Raw genomic sequence first — 22,413 nt, forward strand, 5'->3', positions numbered from 1 at the left:
TTTTTTTTTTTTAAAAGACTTGGAATGGCAATGGCCATCTTGCTAAGATCAAGTAGGGACAGTCAAGGCTTATGCCAAACACAATGCACCAGAAATTCTCTTGCTACAAGAAACTCATTTGCTGGATAATACGTTTGGCTTTTTGGGATGGCATGGTTATAATAGAGCAGCGGTTCCTAACCTTTTGTATTCTGTGGATCCCCACTTAATCATTACTGGAACCCAGGGACCCTCACTGTAATATTGTTGAAATATGGGGACCTCCTCCTGCTCCCCCACTGAATCATTACTGGAAGCCGAGGACATGCATAGAAGCATTTTTGATAATTTGTACCACAAAACAATATACAAAATATACAGAAACAAACTTTCATGAAACAAATACATAATTGATTACATATTTTATATAATTCACAAGCAATTATAAATCAATGAAAATGTTTATTTTAATAGGAAGGCTGGAGTTTTTCGAAACTTAATTGTCCATGCTATATTTTTTATGCGCTTGCACTGCACTTGCACTGCTTTCAGATATTAATCTGAGGATACTAAGTTAATTTTTCAGCTTCCAATTTCAGGTTCCTTGACATTTACAGAACGTTTTACATTTTTGAATTGTACTATTTGCTTCTTCATTTACATACACTCTATCTCTTAATAATATGTAATTTCTTAAGCAGTCATGGACCCCCTGAGTAGGATTCCTGGGCCCCCAGGTGTTCCCAAACCACAGGTTAAGACTCACTGTACTAGAGTATTCCATACGGGATTCCCGCAAGCTCCCGAAGGTCAGCTGTTTTGCTGCACAAGTCTTTACCCCTGGTGATTCTGAAGTCCATTGGGAGATACTGGGCAGATATGTTATAACTGAAGGAACACTTGATGTGCGCTCCATAGATAGTGGGAGGTATATGTGTGAGCCCCAGCACTAGTAGGCAGTACCCTGCAGGCTGTCTCAGAGGTTTTGCTTAGCTCCTTGTTGGGTGTGTTTATTAGGGTACGACTCTAATGGGATTTTGAACTAGGCTATTGATATTGACAGTCTAGCCCCTAGTGATAGATTATTGGTCTGGGTAAGGGGTTTAACTCTATAGTTTTAGGGGATGTGTGGCATCATGAGCACCTGAACAAAAGGCAATACACACATTACTCGACCTCACATACCATGTACTCTAGATTGTATGACTTACCTATTGCTATCATAGGTTCTTGCTACTATGCCAGAGACCTGTCAGACCACGCACTGGGAGAATATGATTTTCTGAACTTCACGGAGCCCACGAGGTGTTTGGCCCTTGATATTGGCAGTCAGCCCCTCCCACTAGATTGTTGGTCTGTGTAATTGAGTTAAGTCTATAGTTTCAAGGGATGTGTGTTATTATGAGCACCTGAAAGAGAGACAGTACACACATTACTCGACCTCACATACCTTCTACTCTAGATTGTATTACTTAGTGCTATCGCAGGTTCTCACTTATTACCCAGATGCCTGCCAGGCCATGCACCAGAGGAAATAGGATTCTCTGGACCGCATTGAGTCCATGAGGTGTGTGGCATCTTAACATTTGGTGGTTCAAGAATAAAGCCTTCAACAACCATCTTCATGATACAATTAAAGAATACTTTAAATGTCCCTCAGGTTTATCCCTCTTTAACCTTTGGGAGACCTTTATATCTATGTTAAAAGGTAGGACATTTTCATCGTGAGGGGCAAGTAAAGGGACAGAGAGCAGGAAATTGCTGAGTATGAAATCCGAATTATAACACTGGAGCAGAGCTCTGTCACGGTGCAGAGAGATGAGGTGAAAAGGTCTCATCTTCTGTTGCTCTTAAGCATAAATTCATGGATACAGCTAAAATGGACTGGACAAAGCTCCAGGGAAGAATGTACAAATGGAGTAGCAAGCAAGGAAAGTTAATTTATAGACATCCAGAGGGAGCAGGCAGTCAGTATAATCCCTGTAATCTTCAATACAGAAGGACAAAGAATTACTGATAGAAATTCCAGAGGTTTTTGCAAACCACAATAGATACTTATATAATGCCCTTTGGGGGTTGTGCTCACAAGCCTCAGAGGATATGGCGCTCGTGGTTTTATAGTCAGTCCTGAAGTCAATTGACTCTCTGATATTTTACGTGCTGAGCAGTCACAGAGCAGTAGTGATGCAGTGGTATGTTGCTTTATTGAGCGATCCCTGGTTATCTTCCAGTTTTATAGGGCCAGATGTAGCAAATTCCCAAATTGCGACTTGCAATTTGCAAGTCCCTGCGACTCGCAAATTGCAAGTCGCAATTTGGGATGCAGAAAGGTGTCTCAGACACCTTCTGCGAGTCGCTATGGGGTCGCAAAGACCCACCTCATTAATATTAATGAGGTGGGTCGCAATTTGCGACCCCATAGCGATTCAGGGTATTCACGGGGATGGAGGCCTGCTGTAGTCAGCAGACCTCCATGTCCGTGACTGCTTTTAAATAAAGCATTTTTTTTTTTTTCAAAGTGCAACCCGTTTTCCTTAAAGGAAAACGAGCTGCACTTTGAAAAATAAACCGAAACCTTTTGTTTCGGTATTTTTCAGGGCAGGTAGTGGTCCATTGGACCACTGCCTGCTCTGAAAAATTATTTTTTGGTCCAGACACAAAGGGGAAGGGGTCCCATGGGGACCCCTTCCCGTTTGCGACTGGGTTACCATCCACTTCAAGTGGATGGTAACTGCGCTTTCATTGCGGTCGCAAATGAAATTGCATACAGTGCGACTCGCAAACAGGAAGGGAACACCCCTTCCTATTTGCGACTCGGAAATGCATTTTGCGAGTCGGTTCCGACTCGCAAAATGCATTTCACATAGCAAAGTGTCTTTAGCGACTCGCAAACGGCGATTTTCACGGTTTGCGAGTCGCTAAAGCTTTGCTACATCTGGCCCATAGTTGTTTATGTGGTACATGCAAAAAAAGTATTAAAAAGACTAATGCAAAAGAGAATGGTGCCCTTTGTTCAGACCAGAAGGCTGGCTTAATCTGGGCCACTTTGTAGAGTGAAGTGTACAGGGCTGGAGTGGTGGCCTATAAAAAGATAAGTACGGGAAGGCCACCCCCACATTGCAGGCAAACATAAAGTGAAGAAAAAGTCAACATGTTTCCAGGATATACATCATACCTTTGAGTGTACCAGATTTAACTTTTCAGCCTCAGCGGCTTCAAATATAAATTCAGATTCATTTTATGCGTGAATTGTATCTATGAAAATGTTTGTTTTTGTTTGAAACAGTTGGAATTCAGTTAAACTTGGCACCAGACATGAAATTATTCTGTGGTTTTATTTGCAAACGTTGAAACAAAAGCGGATCATTTGCAATAAACCTACGAGAAATAAAAACTTTTCTAACTACACTTAGATGTGTGTGTTGAGCAAGTGGCTGGGTTTTCCACCGATATGCTAATTTCATGTAACCAGGTGTGCCCTATCTTCATGTTTTAGCTGTAATCTGTAGTTGATTTTTTCACATGCTTGAACATTTGCTCACGGTCTCCATTACTGTCTCTGCAGGACTTTGAAAGACACTGGGTTATACAGCCATCGGTATAAAGCAGCCCGAAGCCTGTCTGGTGGGATGAAACGGAAACTGTCTATCTGCATAGCCCTCATCGGAGGATCGAGAGTCATCATCTTGGATGAGCCAACAACAGGGGTGGACCCTTGCTCTCGCAGAGCCATCTGGGAAATTATATCCAAAAATAAACATGGTAGGCAGTAGTGTAAAGGTCAGCAGTTAAGATTCTGGTGTGACTGTTAGTGTTACTTCATCATAGTGCTTTCCTCTATCTCAGAGGTGGGTTGGAAAATAAATGTATGTGAATTTCTGACAAGCTAGGCCTCTGAAGGGCCTGTATGGTAGAGTTAGAGTAATTTACTTGACTACCCATGAGGAATGATCTTATGGTCTAAGCATATACTAGCAGGAGTAGGTATCATAGAAAAGTGGAGTAATCTAATGATGTGGCATGGCAGTGGTCACCTAAATTAAGAGCAGTAATATGTTTAGCCTTGCTGACTTGATTTGGATGGATAGAGGAACATACTGAAGAGATGTGGCTCTACTGAAAGTGCAGCTTAGTGGAAAAAGGTGTGGTCTAGTGGCCAGTGAGCACTGATGGAGGAAGCGCGGTCTTGCAGTATGAGATATGGGATAGTGGCAGAACAAGGATGGCTTATGGGAGGGATTGTGAAGGAGAGGCCTGGACAGAAAAGATGTACCCAGCTTGGAGTACCTTTGACCTTCTACATAATGATTTGAAATAACACTTCAGACCAGGATAGGGAACCAGGACTCCTTTTTTTTATATCAGTCTCTCCCAGTGATAAGCTAATGATCACCTCAAATTTTCTCATAATCTCTTTCTTTAGAGAAAACCATAATTCTTTCCACGCACCACCTAGATGAGGCTGAAGTCTTGAGTGATCGAATAGCGTTCCTGGAAAATGGTGGACTCAAGTGCTGTGGAAGCCCCGTCTTCCTGAAGGAGAAATTTGGAGATGGATACCACCTGACACTCACAAAAAAGGTAATCCTCTCTTTTATACAAACTATGATCGGGTATGTCTCCCAATTTTGCATGTGCGGTGCTTGAGTAGAGCCCAGCTTGAACTAGGCTTCCACAAAAGAGTAGTCAATAAGCAGTACTGAGGAAACCAGCAGTGTTTTCTTGTTCATCCCTGGGTTGAAAGTATGTTTAAAATGTTTGGAGACACTGGTGGCATTACAGTTCTGTATGAATATACAAAGTATGGCCTACTGGAAAACAAATATAAATATTCTGGTGCTTGAAACTGACATGTGACTAGCTCTTCCCCAGCCTGACCAGCTCTTCAAAAGTACTTGATTATAGAAAGCCTAAAAGTTATTCCTAAAAGTTGGTTACCTAGGAGGAGATGGTACTGGTTTGAATATCAGAAGTAGACAGTGGTCAGGCTTCACAAATCTGCTAGTAATGTCTTTGCTAGTGCATATGAAGGTGCAGGTCCTTGGGCTTGACTGTGCAAATAGCACTTGGTGGTGCTCATCCAAGCTACAAAATAGCTTGTGCTAGGAGGATATGGCAAAAGTATAGTATGCCCCAGCTAAAGTAAAACCTAACGAAGAGCCAAAAAGCCTTTGTTGGCTGGGTCCGGAAAGTGCAAGAGACCCACATGAATAAATCCTTTCCAGGTTTGGAATTGGCTGTGTAGCTTGTAGTATAATCATTATATTATAAAGATATGGAGAGATTTCCATTAAGGCATGTTGAGACTGTGGGAGCTACTACAGCTGTGACAATGCAGATAATATTGACTATACAGGAGAATTCTAATACTGTAGGTAGGAGATGATAATGGATCAGATGGCTATTGATCTATTGATAAACAGGAATAGTAGATGGTTTCTGCAGTGTAAGCAGTAATTGCATGAGTTGATTAATGCTCAGATCAGGGCATAGAGTCTGATCATGAAGAACAACATTGCATGCACGTTCATGTTTTTATATTTGTCTAAAGGTGCTTGGGTTGATTTTAGAAAGCGGGTGCTAATGTTTTTGAAGCATGTCAATGTGCAGTGTACAACACAACACAAATAATTGGCTGCCAAAAGTCGAGGGGCTCCGAGAAAGTCATAGAAGCTCGAGTATAATTTTCAGCCAGGGTGAGGACTGAAGTTAGCAAGGAACAGTTGAGGTCTGTTTGTAGTCCACGACTTGCACCTCATATCCCTCATTGCCACTCTCGTCCCTCCAGCAAAGGGGAACTTGTTATTCAGCATTAAATCCCTCCTGCTGGTGCCATCTGCAAGTAAACATAGTACAGTCAATCTGTAAATGCCTCTCTTTCCAGTTTAAAGACAGAGACACAGATCAACATTGCAACACAGAAGCAGTGACCACACTCATCCGGTCACACATCCCTGATGCCTACCTCAAGGAGGATATAGGAGAAGAGCTGGTGTATGTTCTACCTCCGTTCAATGCAGGCATCTCAGCTGCCTACCTGTCCCTTCTCAGAGCCCTGGACGCTGGTCTGGATGAGCTGCACATCGGCTGCTATGGGATTTCGGACACAACAGTAGAGGAGGTAGGACACTTACTTAACATCCATTTTCCAACCAAAAGGCTGACTTCACTTATTACTTTCGAAGACCTCTGTCTCTTCTTGCTCCTCTTACAATGTGGGAAAGATAATATTTGCCAAAGTTTGACTCGGTTCATGTTACCTATCTCACTGCATGACTTTCAATTAAGCAATGCAAGCATAACAATTGCCTAACTCTAAATCAGTTCTTGCAATTTTGATACATTATCCGAAGTAGAATACAGTTAGATTCTTATTACGAGAAATGAAGCATTGAACAATAGACTGAATTAGACCCAAGCACTGAAGCTCCTCACAGTGTCTTGTAGATGCTTTATTGTCGTCGCAGGATCTCGCTCAAGTAAATCCAGAAAATAAACCCAGAGGCAAATGAAACCTAAAGAAGGCGATGGAAAATAATACATTTTTGTTGCCATAATTTGTTACTCTATAGATGAACACTTATGCAGTTACATAATTCCCTTAGGCACTCCTTCGTATCCATAAGGCATCTCCGAAGGGTGCTGTTATACCTACAAAGTAGGCAGAAGAAACTTTACATATGATTTTTTAAATGAGGTCTGTTTTTGCATTATTGTTACATTTAAAATTCTAACATCAGGTGGTGCAAGTCTCTGAAGTCATGCAGAGTCCCTGCTGCCTTATGGCTCGCCCCTGACGCCACCTTAGCTAACATTTTGATTTTGTAAGGGATTTGGCAACATAGCGCCTGCAGGTAGCAGTGGATGCAATTAGTACAGTGCTGGTGTGTCAGGAGATGTCGACCCCTACTGTATGTCAGGTTTTGCCACTTTGCATACCATGAAAGATGCTTTGTTTTCTCACTCACCCGATCTCTCCTTACTTCTCCAAATGAGGATTTCTGGAAGATCTGAATTATAGTTAAATCTAATTATTTTGTGTATAAATATATACCTACACATACACACGAAGTATGGCCATGTTATCAGGATGTATTCATTTGAAATTTAGAAAAAACATAAAGAGTAACACAAAGCACAAAGGTGAATTTACACAGCAGTCTATAAAACTATTTAATGCACCATCTTCATTGTTTATCCTGTATGCTTTTCTCTCACCACCACTTTCACCATTCCAAGAATTCTGACAAATTCAGACCTGTGTATGCTACACTGAAACTTCATGGACAGAACATTATGTCAGCTATATCACTTTTTTCAGCCGTGGAAAGGTAGTAATGCTAATCAATCATAAACATCTGGCTAGGTTTTGTAATACAGCCCTAAAACTAGGTTAAGCTTCTTTCGTAAGGCCTTCTCTGATTTGCCTGAGGTAGTACAATGGGTCAACTGAGAAAATTGGAATTAGAACTTAAACATTTTTGGCAAAGTTTTAGTTGTGAAAGTGATGACACTGGTTGTCTCTACTCCCACTCTTCCTGCAGGTATTCTTGAAACTCACCGAAGGTTTAGATGGTAATGAAAGTGCATGGTCTAGGACTAAAATGGTGGTGCCAATTGGTGATACAGATGATCTAATGGTGCACGATGAGGCCTCCACAAGCAGCTACAGCTTTAGAGATGGTAAGTTTCTCTCTATTCTATACAACATCTTGCTCCCCCACTGCACCATTGCACCCAGAACCTGCTGTCTCCACATCTCCCCTAAGCCTCATATGCTGCTGCACCAGCTCTTCATCTATAAGCATTGTTAAATTTCACTGACATCAGTTTGGAGTTTCTTCACAGAACTTTGTTTCACTAGTACTGTCCTAACACTGGTGTACCCACACTTGAGATAGCTACTCACAAATTATATACTTAGAAACAATCAGAAAAAGCATAAGAATACATGGGGCACTATGGGGTGGAGGGAAAACCATATACTAAGAAAAAGTTGTATAAGAATGGAGGTGCCCAACCAAGGTAAGGCCCATATTTATACTTTTTGACGCAAACCTGCGGCTGCGCTGGTTTGCGTAATTTTTTTACCGTTGGGTAACCCCATTCCTACGCGCCATGCGGGCGTCTTATTTAAGGAATGACGTTAGCTGGCTCTGCGGACGGGTCAGGGTAAAAAACAAATAACTCAAACCAGGCAGCGCCGGCGTCGGGGAAAATGGGGGTTGTATGTCAAAAAATGGTGCAAGTCAGGTTTGAGGCAAAAATCATGTCTCCAATGGACTTTCACCATTTTTTGACGCACAACCCCCATTAAAATGACTCCTGTCTTAGCAAAGACAGGAGTCATGCCCCCCTGACCAGTGGACATGCCCAGGGGACTTCTGTCCCCTGGGCATGGTCATTGGGCACAGTGGCATGTAGGAGGGCCCAAATTAGGCCCCCGATGCCACTTTAAAAAAAACAAAAATACTTACCTCAACTTACCTGTACTTACCTGAGATGGGTCCCCCAATCCATGGGTGTCCTCCAGGGGTGGGCGAGGGTGGCAGGGGGTATCCCTGGGGGCAGGGAAGGGCACCTCTGGACTCCTTCCATGGTCAGAGACCATGGAAGTGAGCCCACAGGTCCCTTAACGCCTGCCCTGACCCAGGCGTTAAAGAAGGCGCACATCAGGCTGTTTGCCATTTTCTAAGGCCCGCCCCCTCCTGTGCGTCAAAATGACGCTGGAGTATAAATAAGGCGCACAGGCTTTAAAGTCATTTTTTGGGCGAGAATGCCTACCTTGCATGTCATTAACGCAAGGCAGTTTCCTGCATCCAAAAAATTACGCACACAGAGGAATTTTGACGTCCACGGGGTCAGGCATCAAAGTATATGTATGGGGCAAGGATTGCGCCAAATGTGCATCAAAATTATTGACACACATTCTGCGCAAACAGAGTATAAATGTGCCCCTAAATGTGTTAAAATTCCAAGGTCTGGGGGAGTAAGGAATCACCAGAGGAAAGTATCAGAAATCCCACAGGCACCCAGCCGGGTGCATAGTGGTTATTGAGCCAGGTGTCCCATAGGCTAACACAGGGCCATTGATGTTGGAATTTTCAGGATTCAGGACCCTTCCCAGAGGACTCCATGGAAGCCAGTTGGCACAAGGAAGGTTGGAAAGTGCCCCCAACTGTGGATACTCAGAGAAGTGGACTATCTACTCCAGAGAGCCCAGGTGCATAAGGGTGAAGTGACGTCGGAAACCTCAATTGGAGTCAATGGGCGCCTTGATTGTCCAGCTGCTATTCCGACCCATGGACCAGGTTGGTGGAACCCAAAGGTAGATTCTGGATGAGAAGAACCTGAAAAGGAAAGGGACAGTGTTCAGGCCACTCAGAGATGTCCCGGAGGTGCAGGTAGGCAATGTCCACCCTCCTAGTGGTGAAGTTCCTGCAGGTCAATGAAAAAAGAAGTCCAGCTGCAGAGTCCAGGAGATGCATGAAGTTTGCAGGATTTTAGGAACCAGCAAGGTCCAGGAGACTGGACCCTAGTAGGGGAGTCAAGGCTGGCCTTCAGCACACAGCAGAGCCCGGAGGAATCATTGTAGCTCCCATGAGTGACCCTCTGGCAGCAAACCCAGGGAGTCACAGGAAAGCATCAACAGCTCAAAAGAGGAGGAGTCCCATGCGTAGGAGTTGAAGAATGGAAGCCAAATTTGGAGTTGCAGAGTGCTCAAGGCTGGCGCTTCTTTGATCTTGAAGATGTCCCGGAGAAAGAGTCAACAAGCCTTGCTAAGAGCAACAGTCACGGTGCACAGGGGTCCCATTCCAATGGCTGTAGCAAAGGTCAGCCATCTCCCAAGTTGGTCAGATGACAAGTTGGACCTGGAGAGGACCGCAGTAACACCACCTGTGTTGTAGAGCCTTTTGATGTCTGTGGGACAGCAGGATCCACCAGCCAGCCTTTGTCATCTTAAGGTGCCTGGGAATGCAGAGGAATGACTCCTTCACTCCAAGTGAGATTCCTTCTTGCTTTTTGATGCAAATTGAGTCCTTGTGATCCTGGAGGATGAACAGCCACAGATGTTGAAGAAATCTTGCAGGAGCTGGAGACAATGTTGCAGTGAGAGCCCTCCCAACTGGATACAGTCTTGTTCAGTCCCAAAGGCAGACCAGCAGTGGGTTCTGGAGGCCAGGAGCAGAAGAGTCTTGCAGAGAGTTCCTTTGTAGAGTCTTGCTCGATGAACCTGAAGACCCACCCTCAGACGAGCCCTTAAGTAACTCAGAAAGTGGGTTGTCCACTATCTGCAGTGACCCACCTATCAAAGGGGGTCAGGGACATCATCTACCTGGCATAACCAGTCAGATGCTACCAGGGGCCTCTGCACATCTTATTTCCAAGATGGCAGAATCAAGTGGCCACCTGTCAGAACTCTGTGTATCTCCTTAGGTGAGGAGCTGGTCAGAGGGGTGGTCACTCCCCTGGCCTTTGTGTATTTTTGTGCCAGAACAAGAACCAGGAGGTTCCTGCATTGGTGCAAGCTGGTTTATGCAAGGAAGGTACCAAATGTGTCCTTCAAAGCAGTCTGGAGGCACTGAGAGGCCACCTCACTACAGTCCAGCTACACCCAGTTCTCAAGAAGAGTAGGTCACACCTCGCTCCTACAGGAAACCCTTTGTTCTGCCTTCCCCTGCTTGAACTAGGCTCAGCAGCAGGAGGGCAGAACAGTGTCTGGGGTCTACAGAAGTGTGGGCTGGCAGGCAGACACTGCAAGGCTGGACAGGCAGATCTGGGGGATCCTTCAAGGAACCCCTAGAGTACATGGTATCATGCAAGTAACACTGAAATCAATGTAGTTGCATGATTCTAACATATTTGATACCAAAACATGCCTCGGTTCAGAGAAGCTATTATATAATTGGTCTACTCGTGTTGACCAGTGTACACTACATACCTTAAGATGGCTTCCCGGCACTTACAAATCCGAGGAAATGGAGTCTGGGGTTTGTAGGAACACCTCTGCTCATGCAGGGGTGCCCTCACACTCACCATCATGCGCCCTGCCCTTGTGCTGAAGGGCCTCCCAAAGAGGTGACTTACAGTGTCAAAGTGCAGTGACCTTGATATAAAGCAAGGCTTATATCTAAAGTGAAAGGTGCATGCACTATTTCATGCAGGCTGCAATGGCAGGGCTGCAGACATCCTTTGCATGTGCTCCCAGGGGTGGCATAATAAGTGCTGCAGGCCACGGAAGTACCAGTGCACTGGGTACCTAAGTACCATATACTAGGGACTTACATGGGTGCACCAGTATGTCAATTGAGGGGTGTAAATGTTAACCAACCACCAAATTTGGAGGAGAGAGCACTGACACTGGAGTCCTGATTACCAGGATCCCAGTGCACTACAGTCTAAGCACACTGATACCAGTCCAAAAGTGGGAGTAACAATGTGAGAGAGATGTTTCTTTACTTCATACGTAAGGTCAAGGGAAATGTCTTCTTCTAATACACTTTTGGATGCATTTTTTACCTACTGTTCAACTGACTTTATTTGGTATTGACCATTTAATGGAAACACTTTTAGAAATAGATTATGCCCCTCATGATTTGGGAACAAAGTAAAAGAAAAGATTGTGGATCTGATTCTCACAAATTTCCTTCCTTCTTACCCCATATGCTCCTGAGACTCTCACCCTTTTGATGTATAAGTCTGCAGCACCCACGTATATGGCAATAAGAACATTTTTGCACCACTACCACCCTTCAACAGGCCTTGTACCTGCTTCATAAGATTTGAAATATATGTTTTCATTTTTAAATTAAATTTGGATTTGTTTGCAAGTCTGTACTTTCATCAAGTTCATACATGAGATATCACTTTTTGTGACATCCTAAGGATGGAAAGTTACAGGCTCCTGACGTATGGTGATGTGGGGGTAAAAGGCTGTCACATGCTTTAAGAATATTGGAGTTATTCTAATCTTCTAAGCTGCCTTATATGATATATAAATATCTTCAGTTATTGCCTTCAACACAAGTGTTTTTGCAAATAATTGTATCCCAGGGCCTTGGTATAGAACATGTAGTTCATAACGTTCTGATACTAGAGCACCATGCAACAATTATTACATTTTTTTACAGCAATGCAGGCATTACAATGGGGAACTAATATGACTAGATCCTGATAGAATACATGAAGGAGAGTAAACTACAGGAAAGCTAATGAAAGCCAAACAGCACAGAGATTACCTCCACAGTCTCTATCATATGTGTTTGATGGATTATGTCATTGGAGAACACTTCTCTTACTCAAAAGATATCCAGATAGGAATCCTTCACAACTCATCCCCTGCCAACCATAGACCAGTAAAAAGGTTCCCCAATGAGACATGCATTAGAGTCATAGACATAGGTGCTATTCTGTGCACTGTTCCAGTGGGGAAGTAGACCTGATTAAGAGAGAGCGGCTGACATAGAATACCCAGAACATTTTTCTCGTATACAATGAATGAATTAATTAATTACCTAATACTATAATTTAAAAAACGACAAGTTGCAATAGGTAATACTATGTCAGAATTTCAACATCTGATCCAGGTTTAGAAAATGTTAAAAAGAAGTACAACAGTGAAGATGACAGAGAAAAAAAAGGAAATGCTCTTAGCTCTGCAGTAGGATGCAACTGTACATTTATAGGATTGGTCATTGGTCATTGATCTTGAAAAGTATTTGTATTGCTTGCATGGTAGCCACAAATGACTTTACTCAGTCCAAATTGCATCTTTTCAGTTGAGAAAAATTGGTGCTGCACTATTGTGTGGCTTAAAAGAGAGTACGTCACAGCATCTGATGATTGCTCATGACTTTTCCCAAGAATAATCCAAGTCAGTCTTTGTTTCCGTTACTCTTCAGTGGTTGCAGTGGTCAAACAGTCAATATGATACCATAGTTATAACAAGCACAAGGAATAAATATAATTACCCAGTCAGAGGTATGCATTTAAAAACTAATTTCTGGAATACATATGAGAGCAGAGTAGGTGCAACAGATTACATTAATGAAAAAGTGAGTGTGTAGCTTTGACCATTGAGGAGATATGTTCCCAATCCTGTTCTACGTGTTTTTTTTAGAATTAGGTATTGTTAGTCTATGACATTCGTTTTAGCAAGAGGGCTCAGTGCTTTGGAGGTTTACTACTGCTAATTTCTGATGTTTTCTTGATTTCTCTCCAAAAGACAGCCCAGAAATACTTATGTCCAGACTCTCTGACATTATGTACTTAGAGCTTGATTTATATACTGGTGAATGGCCCTATCTTCTGCCAGGACAATGAAGTAAATAACTCCATTGCCCTGGTGGAGGAACCGCCTGTGGGATTTATAAATGACCATCATAAAGCATTGGCAGGAATCGTCATCACATGGTTCTTGTCAATGTAGTTTGCATTTTTGATGTAGGGCTCTGCTAGAATGACGAGCCCTGTACGAAACAGTTTTCTTTTTTACTTTGAAAAAGAAAACACCAAAACAGGATTTTGTTTTTGAAAATAAAAAGACAATGCCCACCTAGCCATTGGAGCCCTCGGCTATGGCGAGGAGAGTATTTAGCAGTTTTTACTGAACCTTACTTCCAGGGTGTTTCTGGCAGTGATGGGCAGTGAAAACTACCTCTAATTCTGCCCATCTAAACTAGATGGGCAGAATTAGAGGTCTGCCTTACTCCGTAGGGCCATCGGAGGGTTTTATCATGGCGGAGACTGAGTAGGCTCCACTGTGAAGAAACCTATCATCCCCACCATATACATTTGGCAGGCGGACCATTATCTGGGTGGTATATATACTTGGCCACCTTTACAATGGAGTATACATACCGGCAAGATATAAATCAGGCCCTTAGTCAATATACCAACATGATAGAGCCTGTTGGACTGCCACCATCCTTTCACCTAGTGACCGTTACTAGAATGAGATATCTTTTAGGTAATGATCAGTCCTCTCAGACTTCAAAGGAATAGTCAGTGCAACACAAACCTTGTTTCATCAAGAATAGGCCTATTCAAGAATACTAGGAAATTAGGAATATATTTTCAAGGTTTATTAAAATCTCTATCCTTTCCTAATTCATACAATATTGTTAGACTTGTTAGACTTATAGTGGTCTTCCTCCAAACCTTTAACCTGCTTGCCTCCAAGTTTGCTGAATTCATTTTTTGTTGGCCTTAGCACAGAGTCTTGCCAAAAAGCATTTGACTCTAATCTTTCCAGAGAAGACATTGCTCAAACTGATGCCTCGGAGCAGGCAAAAGGGCAGATCTTTCACAGCTTAATAATGAGGGCCTAGACCAACCTGTAGCTTTACTAGGTTACTTCTCAGGGAGCAGAGGTGGAGTGCTATTGACAGGGAAACCTTTGCTGTGGGCACTGAAGAAGCTGAGACCATAACTGCTTAGGACTCACTTCCAGATTCAGACTGACCACAGGCCGCTCAGGTGGCTAATGCAAATGAGAGGTGATAATGCTAAATTGTTGAGGTGGTCCATCACCCTACAGAGAATGGACTTTACAGTAGAGCACAGATTTGGGTCAGACCTCACCAATGCTGATGGTCTCTTCAGGTTCTTATGTCTTAGTGATGAGAACTCACAGAAGGTTGGGTATTTCTCTCCCCTTTCAGCTCGCGAGGACATTTGTAAGATCTATCAGCCTTAGGGTGGTCTTCCGCCAAACCATTTGCATCCTTACCTCCAATTTTGGTGAATTCATTTTTGTTGGCCTTAGGACTCTGTGCTCTTTACCACTGCTAACCACTGCTAAAGTGATTGTGCTCACTCCCTTAAACATGGTTTGATTGGTATGTACCTCATTGGCATAGTTAATTTACTTACACGTCCCTACTAAAATGCACTACATGTTCCTAGGGCCACTAAATTAAATGCAACTAGTGGGAATGCAGCACTGATTGTGCCACCCACTTAAGAAGCGCTTTAAATATGCCCCAGGCCTGTCATTACAGTCTGAATACAGTCTCATGGTGCCATTGCTACTAGGCAGCTAAAACCCCTGCTAATCGTTAAACACCCCTTTTTTTACATTTATGTCACCACTCAGGTAGGCCCTAGGTAGCCCATAGGGTAGGGTGCTATATATTTAAAAGGGAGGACATGTGCCTTTCAGTTTTACGGGTCCTGGTAGTGAAATAGTCCCACATTTGTTTTTCACTACTGTGAGGCCTACCCCTCTCATAGAATAACATTGGAGATTCCTTATTGCATTTAATAAGCTGTGATCCCTAATTGGGGGAGGTAGATCTGTCATGTTTAGTACCTATTGAATTGTAATGATAAATCCTCTTTAGTAGTAAAGCCAAATTTATTGTTACAATTTAAAAATGCCACTTTTAGAAAGTTGACATTTTCCTGCTCTTAGCCCTGTGTGTCTACAGCCTGTCTCTGACCACTTGTCTGGTTTAGGTGATGGCTGGGCTTTATGTATTCCCTTTACACAGCCACACATAATGGAGCTTATGTATGACTTGATGAGCCCTGATGGCCATCCTGGCAGGATGGGAGGGAGGTGCTGGCCACACCCTCACACTTACACCAGAATAGGTTTTGTCATGTCCCCACAAAAAGGGCTGCCTACCTCCTTGTAGTGAGTCTGAGGCACGCCAGGGCAGGAAGGGAGTACCTCTGTGCATTTCAAAGACCTCTGTGAAGTCTTCCCCACTTCAAAGGCACCAATGGGTATAAGAACTGGACCTCAAACCTTACCACTTCAGTACACTTCTGAAGAGGGACTGCTGTGCTGCTACAGGGACTGTCACTCTGCTGGACTGTAGATCTAGACGAACTGCTGTGTGGCTGTACTGGCCTGCTGCTCTCCCTGCCTGGGTGAGAAGGACTGGACTTGCAACTCTCCAACCCAGAACCCAGTGTGACTCCAAGGTCCAGCTGTCTGGTTTCATGATTTGAAGTCTCAGGGACATAAATGACTTCCAACAAACCCAACACTGCAACTGGACTCTGCCAGCTGTAAGCCTGATCTGCCAAGTAGTGACACCTCAGTCCTGGGCCCTTGAAGGTAGATCTTCAGGTGTTGCTCTAGTAGAACCACAGCATCTCCGCCATTGTGGGAAAAGAAACATCGCATCTCTGCCGTTGTGTGGATAAACCCGGTGCATCACAATCGGAACCAGTACTGCAGTGTTTCTCTCGGCACAAGGCCCCTACAACTCTGTCGACAACAGCCTCGACATTGCAGCCACTGCATTAATCGGAACCAGCGCATCACTTCGACACCTACACAATCTGCACCCGAACTCCACCGTATCTTGGCTCTAACACATTGTCATCACTGCATAGGGAACTTTTATGTATCTCCTCAACTGCGTGGGGAAAATTGACTCATCCTCTCGACAACATGGTTCGGAACCGGCACAACGCTCCAGCATTAGGATTTAAGGTACTATGGTTCAGCTAGCCCAAAAGGGTCCCTGTAGTCGGCACATGCTCCATTGTGGTCAGTCAGAACTTTTGGATTTGCCCTGGTCGGTGTAACCAGATAGCCCCAGTTGGCGTTTTTTGCTTCTAAGTACTTTTCTGCTGTTTAGTCTTTAATAATTCATAACACAAGCTGTACTGATGGATTTTTGTCATTTTGGTCTGTTTTATTTATTAAATTAAGTCCTATTTTTTGAACTAGGTGTAGCACTTTTTGGTTGATGTTTTCAATGTTTTACTGTTTGAAGTGTTTCACAAATTCTTTACGCATTGCCTCTTAAATTAAGCCTGACTTCTCTGTGCCCACCTACCAGGGTTGAGCATGGTTAATTGAAAGTGTGTTGGTGACTTACCCTGCCAAGAATTGTGTTTTCTGCTTGACCAGGGCTCGCACCCCAGTCAACTAACAAGCCAATTTCTCACAAATATGAACAGTAACTATTATTAAAATTGACAAAATAGTGACAATGATACTTGTCTGAAGGCAGAATAACAGAAAATACTGTAACATTATGGCTGTATTATAGGACATCTTTACACCAATATCTCCAATCCCTCCTTTTCATGGGCTAAATAAGACAAATTAGCACCAAATAAGCATCTAACCAAGTTTTATAGATAGTCTGCACCCATATACATTTTATGAACAATAGAATCAATGTTTGGTAATGAAACTGCAGCTGCTGTTATTGTCTCTGTTTCTCTGTAGCTATGTTGTCATTAAACTGGCATATGAGGTGGTAGGAAGACTCAATGTGCCTTCTCTGTAGCCTTCAGTAACGAAAGCTGTGTTTGTGGCTAATAAATGACCCTCAGTCTTCAGGCCCTGGATCGAAGTAACTCTCTATGTAATAATGCTTTGTTACAGTTTATGCATTTTGAACAGTGTGTAACATTTTCAAAATAAACAGTTAATAGTATGCCCCTCTAGTCTAGAAAAACATTTCTCAGCATGAAAAAATAAACATGAATATATTCAAGCAAGCTGAAGTATTACTTTGCAATGAATAACAGCGTTAAGTGTGCATTTTATATTTGAAACATACACCCAAATAAATGAATGTGTATAATTCAAAACGGGGATTCCTTCAATTGAAAATATGTCAGAAATATAACTCTTCCAAAGCTGTGTCAAGATAAGGATGTTTCAGTATGAGGTTTGGCTCCTCAGTGTAGCACAAACATCAGGTTTTTCTTGGTGTTAGAAAACCTCAGTGAATTGTTGGGGAACACTTCTAGTTAGACCCTGAGTTTGAAAAGGCACAGAGGAGGTTTTGCAAATGTTATTGCAAAAGAACCCCCTTGCCAGGTGGTCCTACAAAAACTATTAGCAACCCATTGTCTTCAGCTAGCAGTCCAATTACAATTGTTTCATTCCTCAAAGTACTGTAGTTGCAAACACCTGTTTCATGTAATAGGCCAGATGTTGTCAAATTGTTTCAATTACTCCTGTAATCAGGGAGTCATAGTCAGTAATTTGATGATGGTAAAGCCTAATATGAAAACTTCAAAGCCCAATATATAGGGTACCAGTGGTCACTCATAAAGGTACTGTGGCAGCGGATCCTGATAGGCTTGGGATGGGGATCTGAACTCCAAGTCCAAAGGACTTGGAGCAGCTAAACATAGTCATAAAGTCTTAAGGTGTGTGGAACTGGGAGTTTTTTGTGTTTAGATATTCCTTCACCTACACAGACTACTAGGACAGCAATGGATCGCTGGCTTCCATTCAGTAGGTCAGGCCATTGGTAGCGGAGCTGTGGAACAGCAAGACGCTTTTTGGGAGTAAAGACAGAAGTTTATGATGATGCAGGCAAGAGCACGTCTGCGGGAAGTAGGGGGTGACAGACAAACAAGGCATGAAATTGAATCAAGATTAGGCTGCCTTGGTATTCTGCAGTCACGGCTCTCTGCCCTCTGAAGGGGCGTGGCCGGTGCGGCACGTTGTGGGGGAGCATTTAATTGAAAAAAAATATATATACCTCATCCGTTGCCGCTGCATCACTCCTCTTTCCCTCGTCACTCTAGGCTGCAGGCACAGGCTCGCAGCCTGCCCTGTGGCCACTCTTCACCCTGCTCAAAGCAGCGTTAGGATTGGCTGGGAGCTCCCAGCCAGGGTGCTCCCAGGCAGACTGGGAGCCTGTGCAGGCTCTCTCCAGCTCGACAAGACAGTGCTGGCTGGAGAGAGCCAACTGCGCATGTGTGTTTGGCCAGCCCAAGACAGCCGGCTAAACATACATGCGCACTGAGGGGAGTGCTCTATGCTCTATGTGCTCGTCACCTCCAATGCCCCACCCCTTTACAAGAAAACGATAATAAACAAAGTTTGTTATTGTTTCCTTGTAAAGGTTTTGCAGCTGCTGCTGCTGGCTGACGCTCCTCCGCCCTAAGGTTATTCTGCCACCCCAGCAGTCGACAGACTCAGCAGTCTAAAAAAATTATTTAGGCTTCTGAACTTATTATTATGATATTTTTTACTAACTAAAGTGCTAACTGTGTGATTGTTTTCAATTAATTTTCTCATTTCCTTCATTCTTTCACACTGTTGGCTACATCGAACAACAAATACCTCCCATGTAAGCGTGGAGTAACTTTAAAATCGTGCACAAATTGAATGTTGTTTATTTGTGCCTAATCCGAGGAATTTACCTGTTCAAGTTCTTTCAAAAAGTTCCTGTTGGGTTTTGCTTTGCAAAAATATGGTGGTAGGGAGAATCCTGTGTAATAATATATGTCACAAGCACCATATTCATGCATGTATTTTCCCATTGCCAGGTGGGGACTTTGGTCTGGGTGCATCATTTTTCCATCAGCACTTACAATGAAGTTTTACTATTACTATTTGTAAATTAAATGTTATGTCACATTTTCACGACTATAAGACGGAACAGCTAGTGTATGCAACACGTAACTATAAACTGCGTCCTCTCTCACCTGCACAGAACAAGCCTTAACAAGAACCAAAAAGGTTAGCGGAGTGGTGTTGCTGTTTAAGAAAATGTTGGCAATATTCATCAAACGGTTCCATAACTCTCGGCGGAACTGGAAGGGACTGATCTCTCAGATTTTGCTGCCTGTGCTCTTCGTCATCGCAGCAATGGGGCTTGGAACCTTGACTTCTGACGCAGGAGAGTATCCCCCACTTCTGCTGTCTCCATCACTCTATGGCTCCACCGGCCAGAACGTCGCCTTTGGGTAAGTATCGTAATCAAACCTTCCAATTGAAATGACTCATAGAACATTAGCAAGTGTTTAGCCTGAAAAACACGTGTGGTGTTGTAGAGTTATGTGAGAATGTAAGGGCCTATTCTCAGAGCCATTTTTGAGTAGATAAAGTAGTACTCTTTTATGTAGTGAGTGGGCCCCAAAACATCTTAAATGGAAATATTCATGGAATGTGTATGTGCAAGCAATACTGACTGACAGTAATGACTCTGCCTTCTTGGCATTTTTACTAAAAAGGAGTTGGATTTTTCTTACTTGATTCAGGAAGGTATGTAAGATTACGTAAAAAATACTCCTGTAGTTCCTGTACTTCTAAATACTTTTGTGTTTCTTCCCCTTAATGTTTTTTCGACGATGGCCATGTTTTTTAACAGGATTTCAAGTCAAAATAAAATGTGTTGTATGCTATTTTTGAAGGAACGTGGGGCATTTTTGATGGCGTGAATAGAACTCACTCCATACTACCATTACAGGCAGCCCTGTCAAGTGCCACTCATCAAGGGGTAACCTAACGCATTTCAGCGATTACTCCCACATGGCCGCACTGAAATGGGGTTACGCAATTCTAGGTCCTAGTTGTGCTCGGATCACTCAAAAGTACGCAACACTCAATGCTGCTAGAGTAATGACCTGAGAGCAGCGCTGTTTACCTTGCTGACGGTTCCTATCACAGTGTGTCATAAAGTTGACCTGATGTCATGATCGTGGCGTACTGGGGGATCGTTCAGGCTCCTCAGCTTCTCGCCTCATGAGCTTACTTCTCACTGGCACAGCGCATGCACGAACTCCCAGTGTACCATGATGGTTCAGCTGAATTCAGCAGCTGACTGCGTACATATGGGACACCACTTGGGCCCATATTTATACTTGTTTTGAGACGCATTTGCGCCGCTTTTTGACGCAAAAGCGGCGCAAACTTACAAAATACAATTGTATATTGCAAGTTTGCGTCGCTTTTGCACACAAAAAATGACTCAAATGGGGCGCTAAAAAAGTATAAATATGGGCCTTGGTGTCTGAGCGAGCCTGCAGTGAACTATCCACGTCGGATGTCAGGCCTACTGATCTGCACAGAAAGCACCTTGCATCAGGGAGCCTTGTGGAGGAGGCCCTCTCACTTCTCTCTGCTAGCTCTCTGCTCTGATAGAACTCCGGGAGCATAAGTCGTGTCATCCCCTATAGATAGGGTGGCCAGGTATCTTGGATTTGCTGGGAAAGGCCCGGTTTTTCACCAGCTGTCCAGGCAGATTTCAGGAAATTTAACTCATGTCCCAGTTTTAAGAGAGGGTCTCTTAGAAACAGTGGGAGGTGATATTTTTGATTACCAAAGCAGAACCTCTTAGCAGGTGTGATCAAAAAGAAAGTTTACTAACAAGCATTATACTAGCTTTAAAAATTGCATTTTGTTTATGTTCTTAGTGCCTCTTCTGTAATCCTATGTTATTGACTGCAGTCAATCTGTGCACGCTGTTGTAATGGCAATCCTTCCATTCTTGTGAACTGTCCCGGTTTTTCTCATCATCTGGTCACCCTCCGTGTAGAGAGCCTTTGCATACACAGCAGTCAGTGGGCGGAAGCGCCGAGCATAACACAGAAAGGTAGGTGCAAGCCAGTATATGCAGTGAGGGAAAGGTCAGAAACTCATTTATTCAGGTTAGTTGTAGGTTACAGGCAGTTCCACAAAGGTCGTTTCATGATGCGTACCTGTTCCACTTCCCTCCTATAAGCAGGTGCTTTCTCAAAGTGAAGCCAGCCAAACTCCCAGTGGCAGACGAACCATGAAATGCGTTATCATCAGTGCTTTAAATGGAAAATGAGAAGTGCAGGTACTCTGTAATAGAGTACCTGCTTGTTTCTGAGAAGTGCCGGTACTCTCCAATTAAAAGTATTACGTTTTTCCTGAGATATGCCGGTACTCTCCCTCTCAAAATAAAAAAGTGCCGGTACTCAGTACCGGAGAGTACCGGCCCATTTAAAGCACTGGTTATCATAATCAACGCATTTCATTCATCATTGTCAAAGTAAAAGGTGGGCTGCTGATCAAAACTTTGTCCTAGAGCATTTTTATTGTCTTTCATAATCACATGCTTTTAAGGCAGTTGTAACTCATCTTGCGGACAACCTGCCAACACTATGGGGCATATTTATACTATGTTTGTGCCGTTTTAGCGTAATTTATTTTGACTCTAAAACGGTGCCAAATTAACTCCACATTTCTATTTTGACGCTACACCCATCTAGTGTCAAAATATAACGCTTATCCCCATATTGTGGATGCAAAGTAAGCATTCCCGTTCACAATATGACTCTAAGCCCCCAATGCCTGATTTATACTCTGGCGCAAAATTGACACGCACCGAGTAGGTTGACCCAAATAATGGTGTTGGCATGCTTATTTTTGAACACCTGGGTCTGTCCAGGCGCTAGGGGACCTGTGGACCCATTTAAATGGCTAAACACCATGGAATGGGCCCACAGGTGCCCACCCCAAGTGACAGGCACCCCCCACCCACACAAGAGGGACACCATAGGTTGGGGGACCCTCATCCTGGGTAAGTAAGTTTAATTTTTTTTATTTTTTCAGTGCCATTGGGGACCCATTACTTGGGGCCCCCTGCCTGGTACTAGGTATGATGGCCAGGGCACACTGGTCCCCTGGGTTGGCCATTGGGATGGTGGGCATGACTCCTGTCTTTTCTTAGACAGGAGTCATGTTTCGGT

At 43.4% G+C, this 22,413-nt stretch overlaps 1 protein-coding gene across 1 annotated transcript in view; it reads left to right on the forward strand.

Moving 5' to 3' along the window:
• ABCA12 (ATP binding cassette subfamily A member 12) overlaps positions 1-22,413 on the forward strand; it is a 507,999-nt gene that overhangs the window by 378,898 nt on the left and 106,688 nt on the right. Inside the window, exons 34-38 of the mRNA XM_069225635.1 lie at positions 3,545-3,741; positions 4,403-4,560; positions 5,864-6,100; positions 7,524-7,662; positions 19,410-19,662. Coding sequence (XP_069081736.1) covers positions 3,545-3,741; positions 4,403-4,560; positions 5,864-6,100; positions 7,524-7,662; positions 19,410-19,662 — 984 coding nt within the window. The remainder of the gene's footprint in view (positions 1-3,544; positions 3,742-4,402; positions 4,561-5,863; positions 6,101-7,523; positions 7,663-19,409; positions 19,663-22,413) is intronic.

The sequence above is a fragment of the Pleurodeles waltl genome, chromosome 3_1, assembly GCF_031143425.1.
Source record: "Pleurodeles waltl isolate 20211129_DDA chromosome 3_1, aPleWal1.hap1.20221129, whole genome shotgun sequence".
In the NCBI taxonomy this organism is placed as follows: domain Eukaryota; kingdom Metazoa; phylum Chordata; class Amphibia; order Caudata; family Salamandridae; genus Pleurodeles; species Pleurodeles waltl.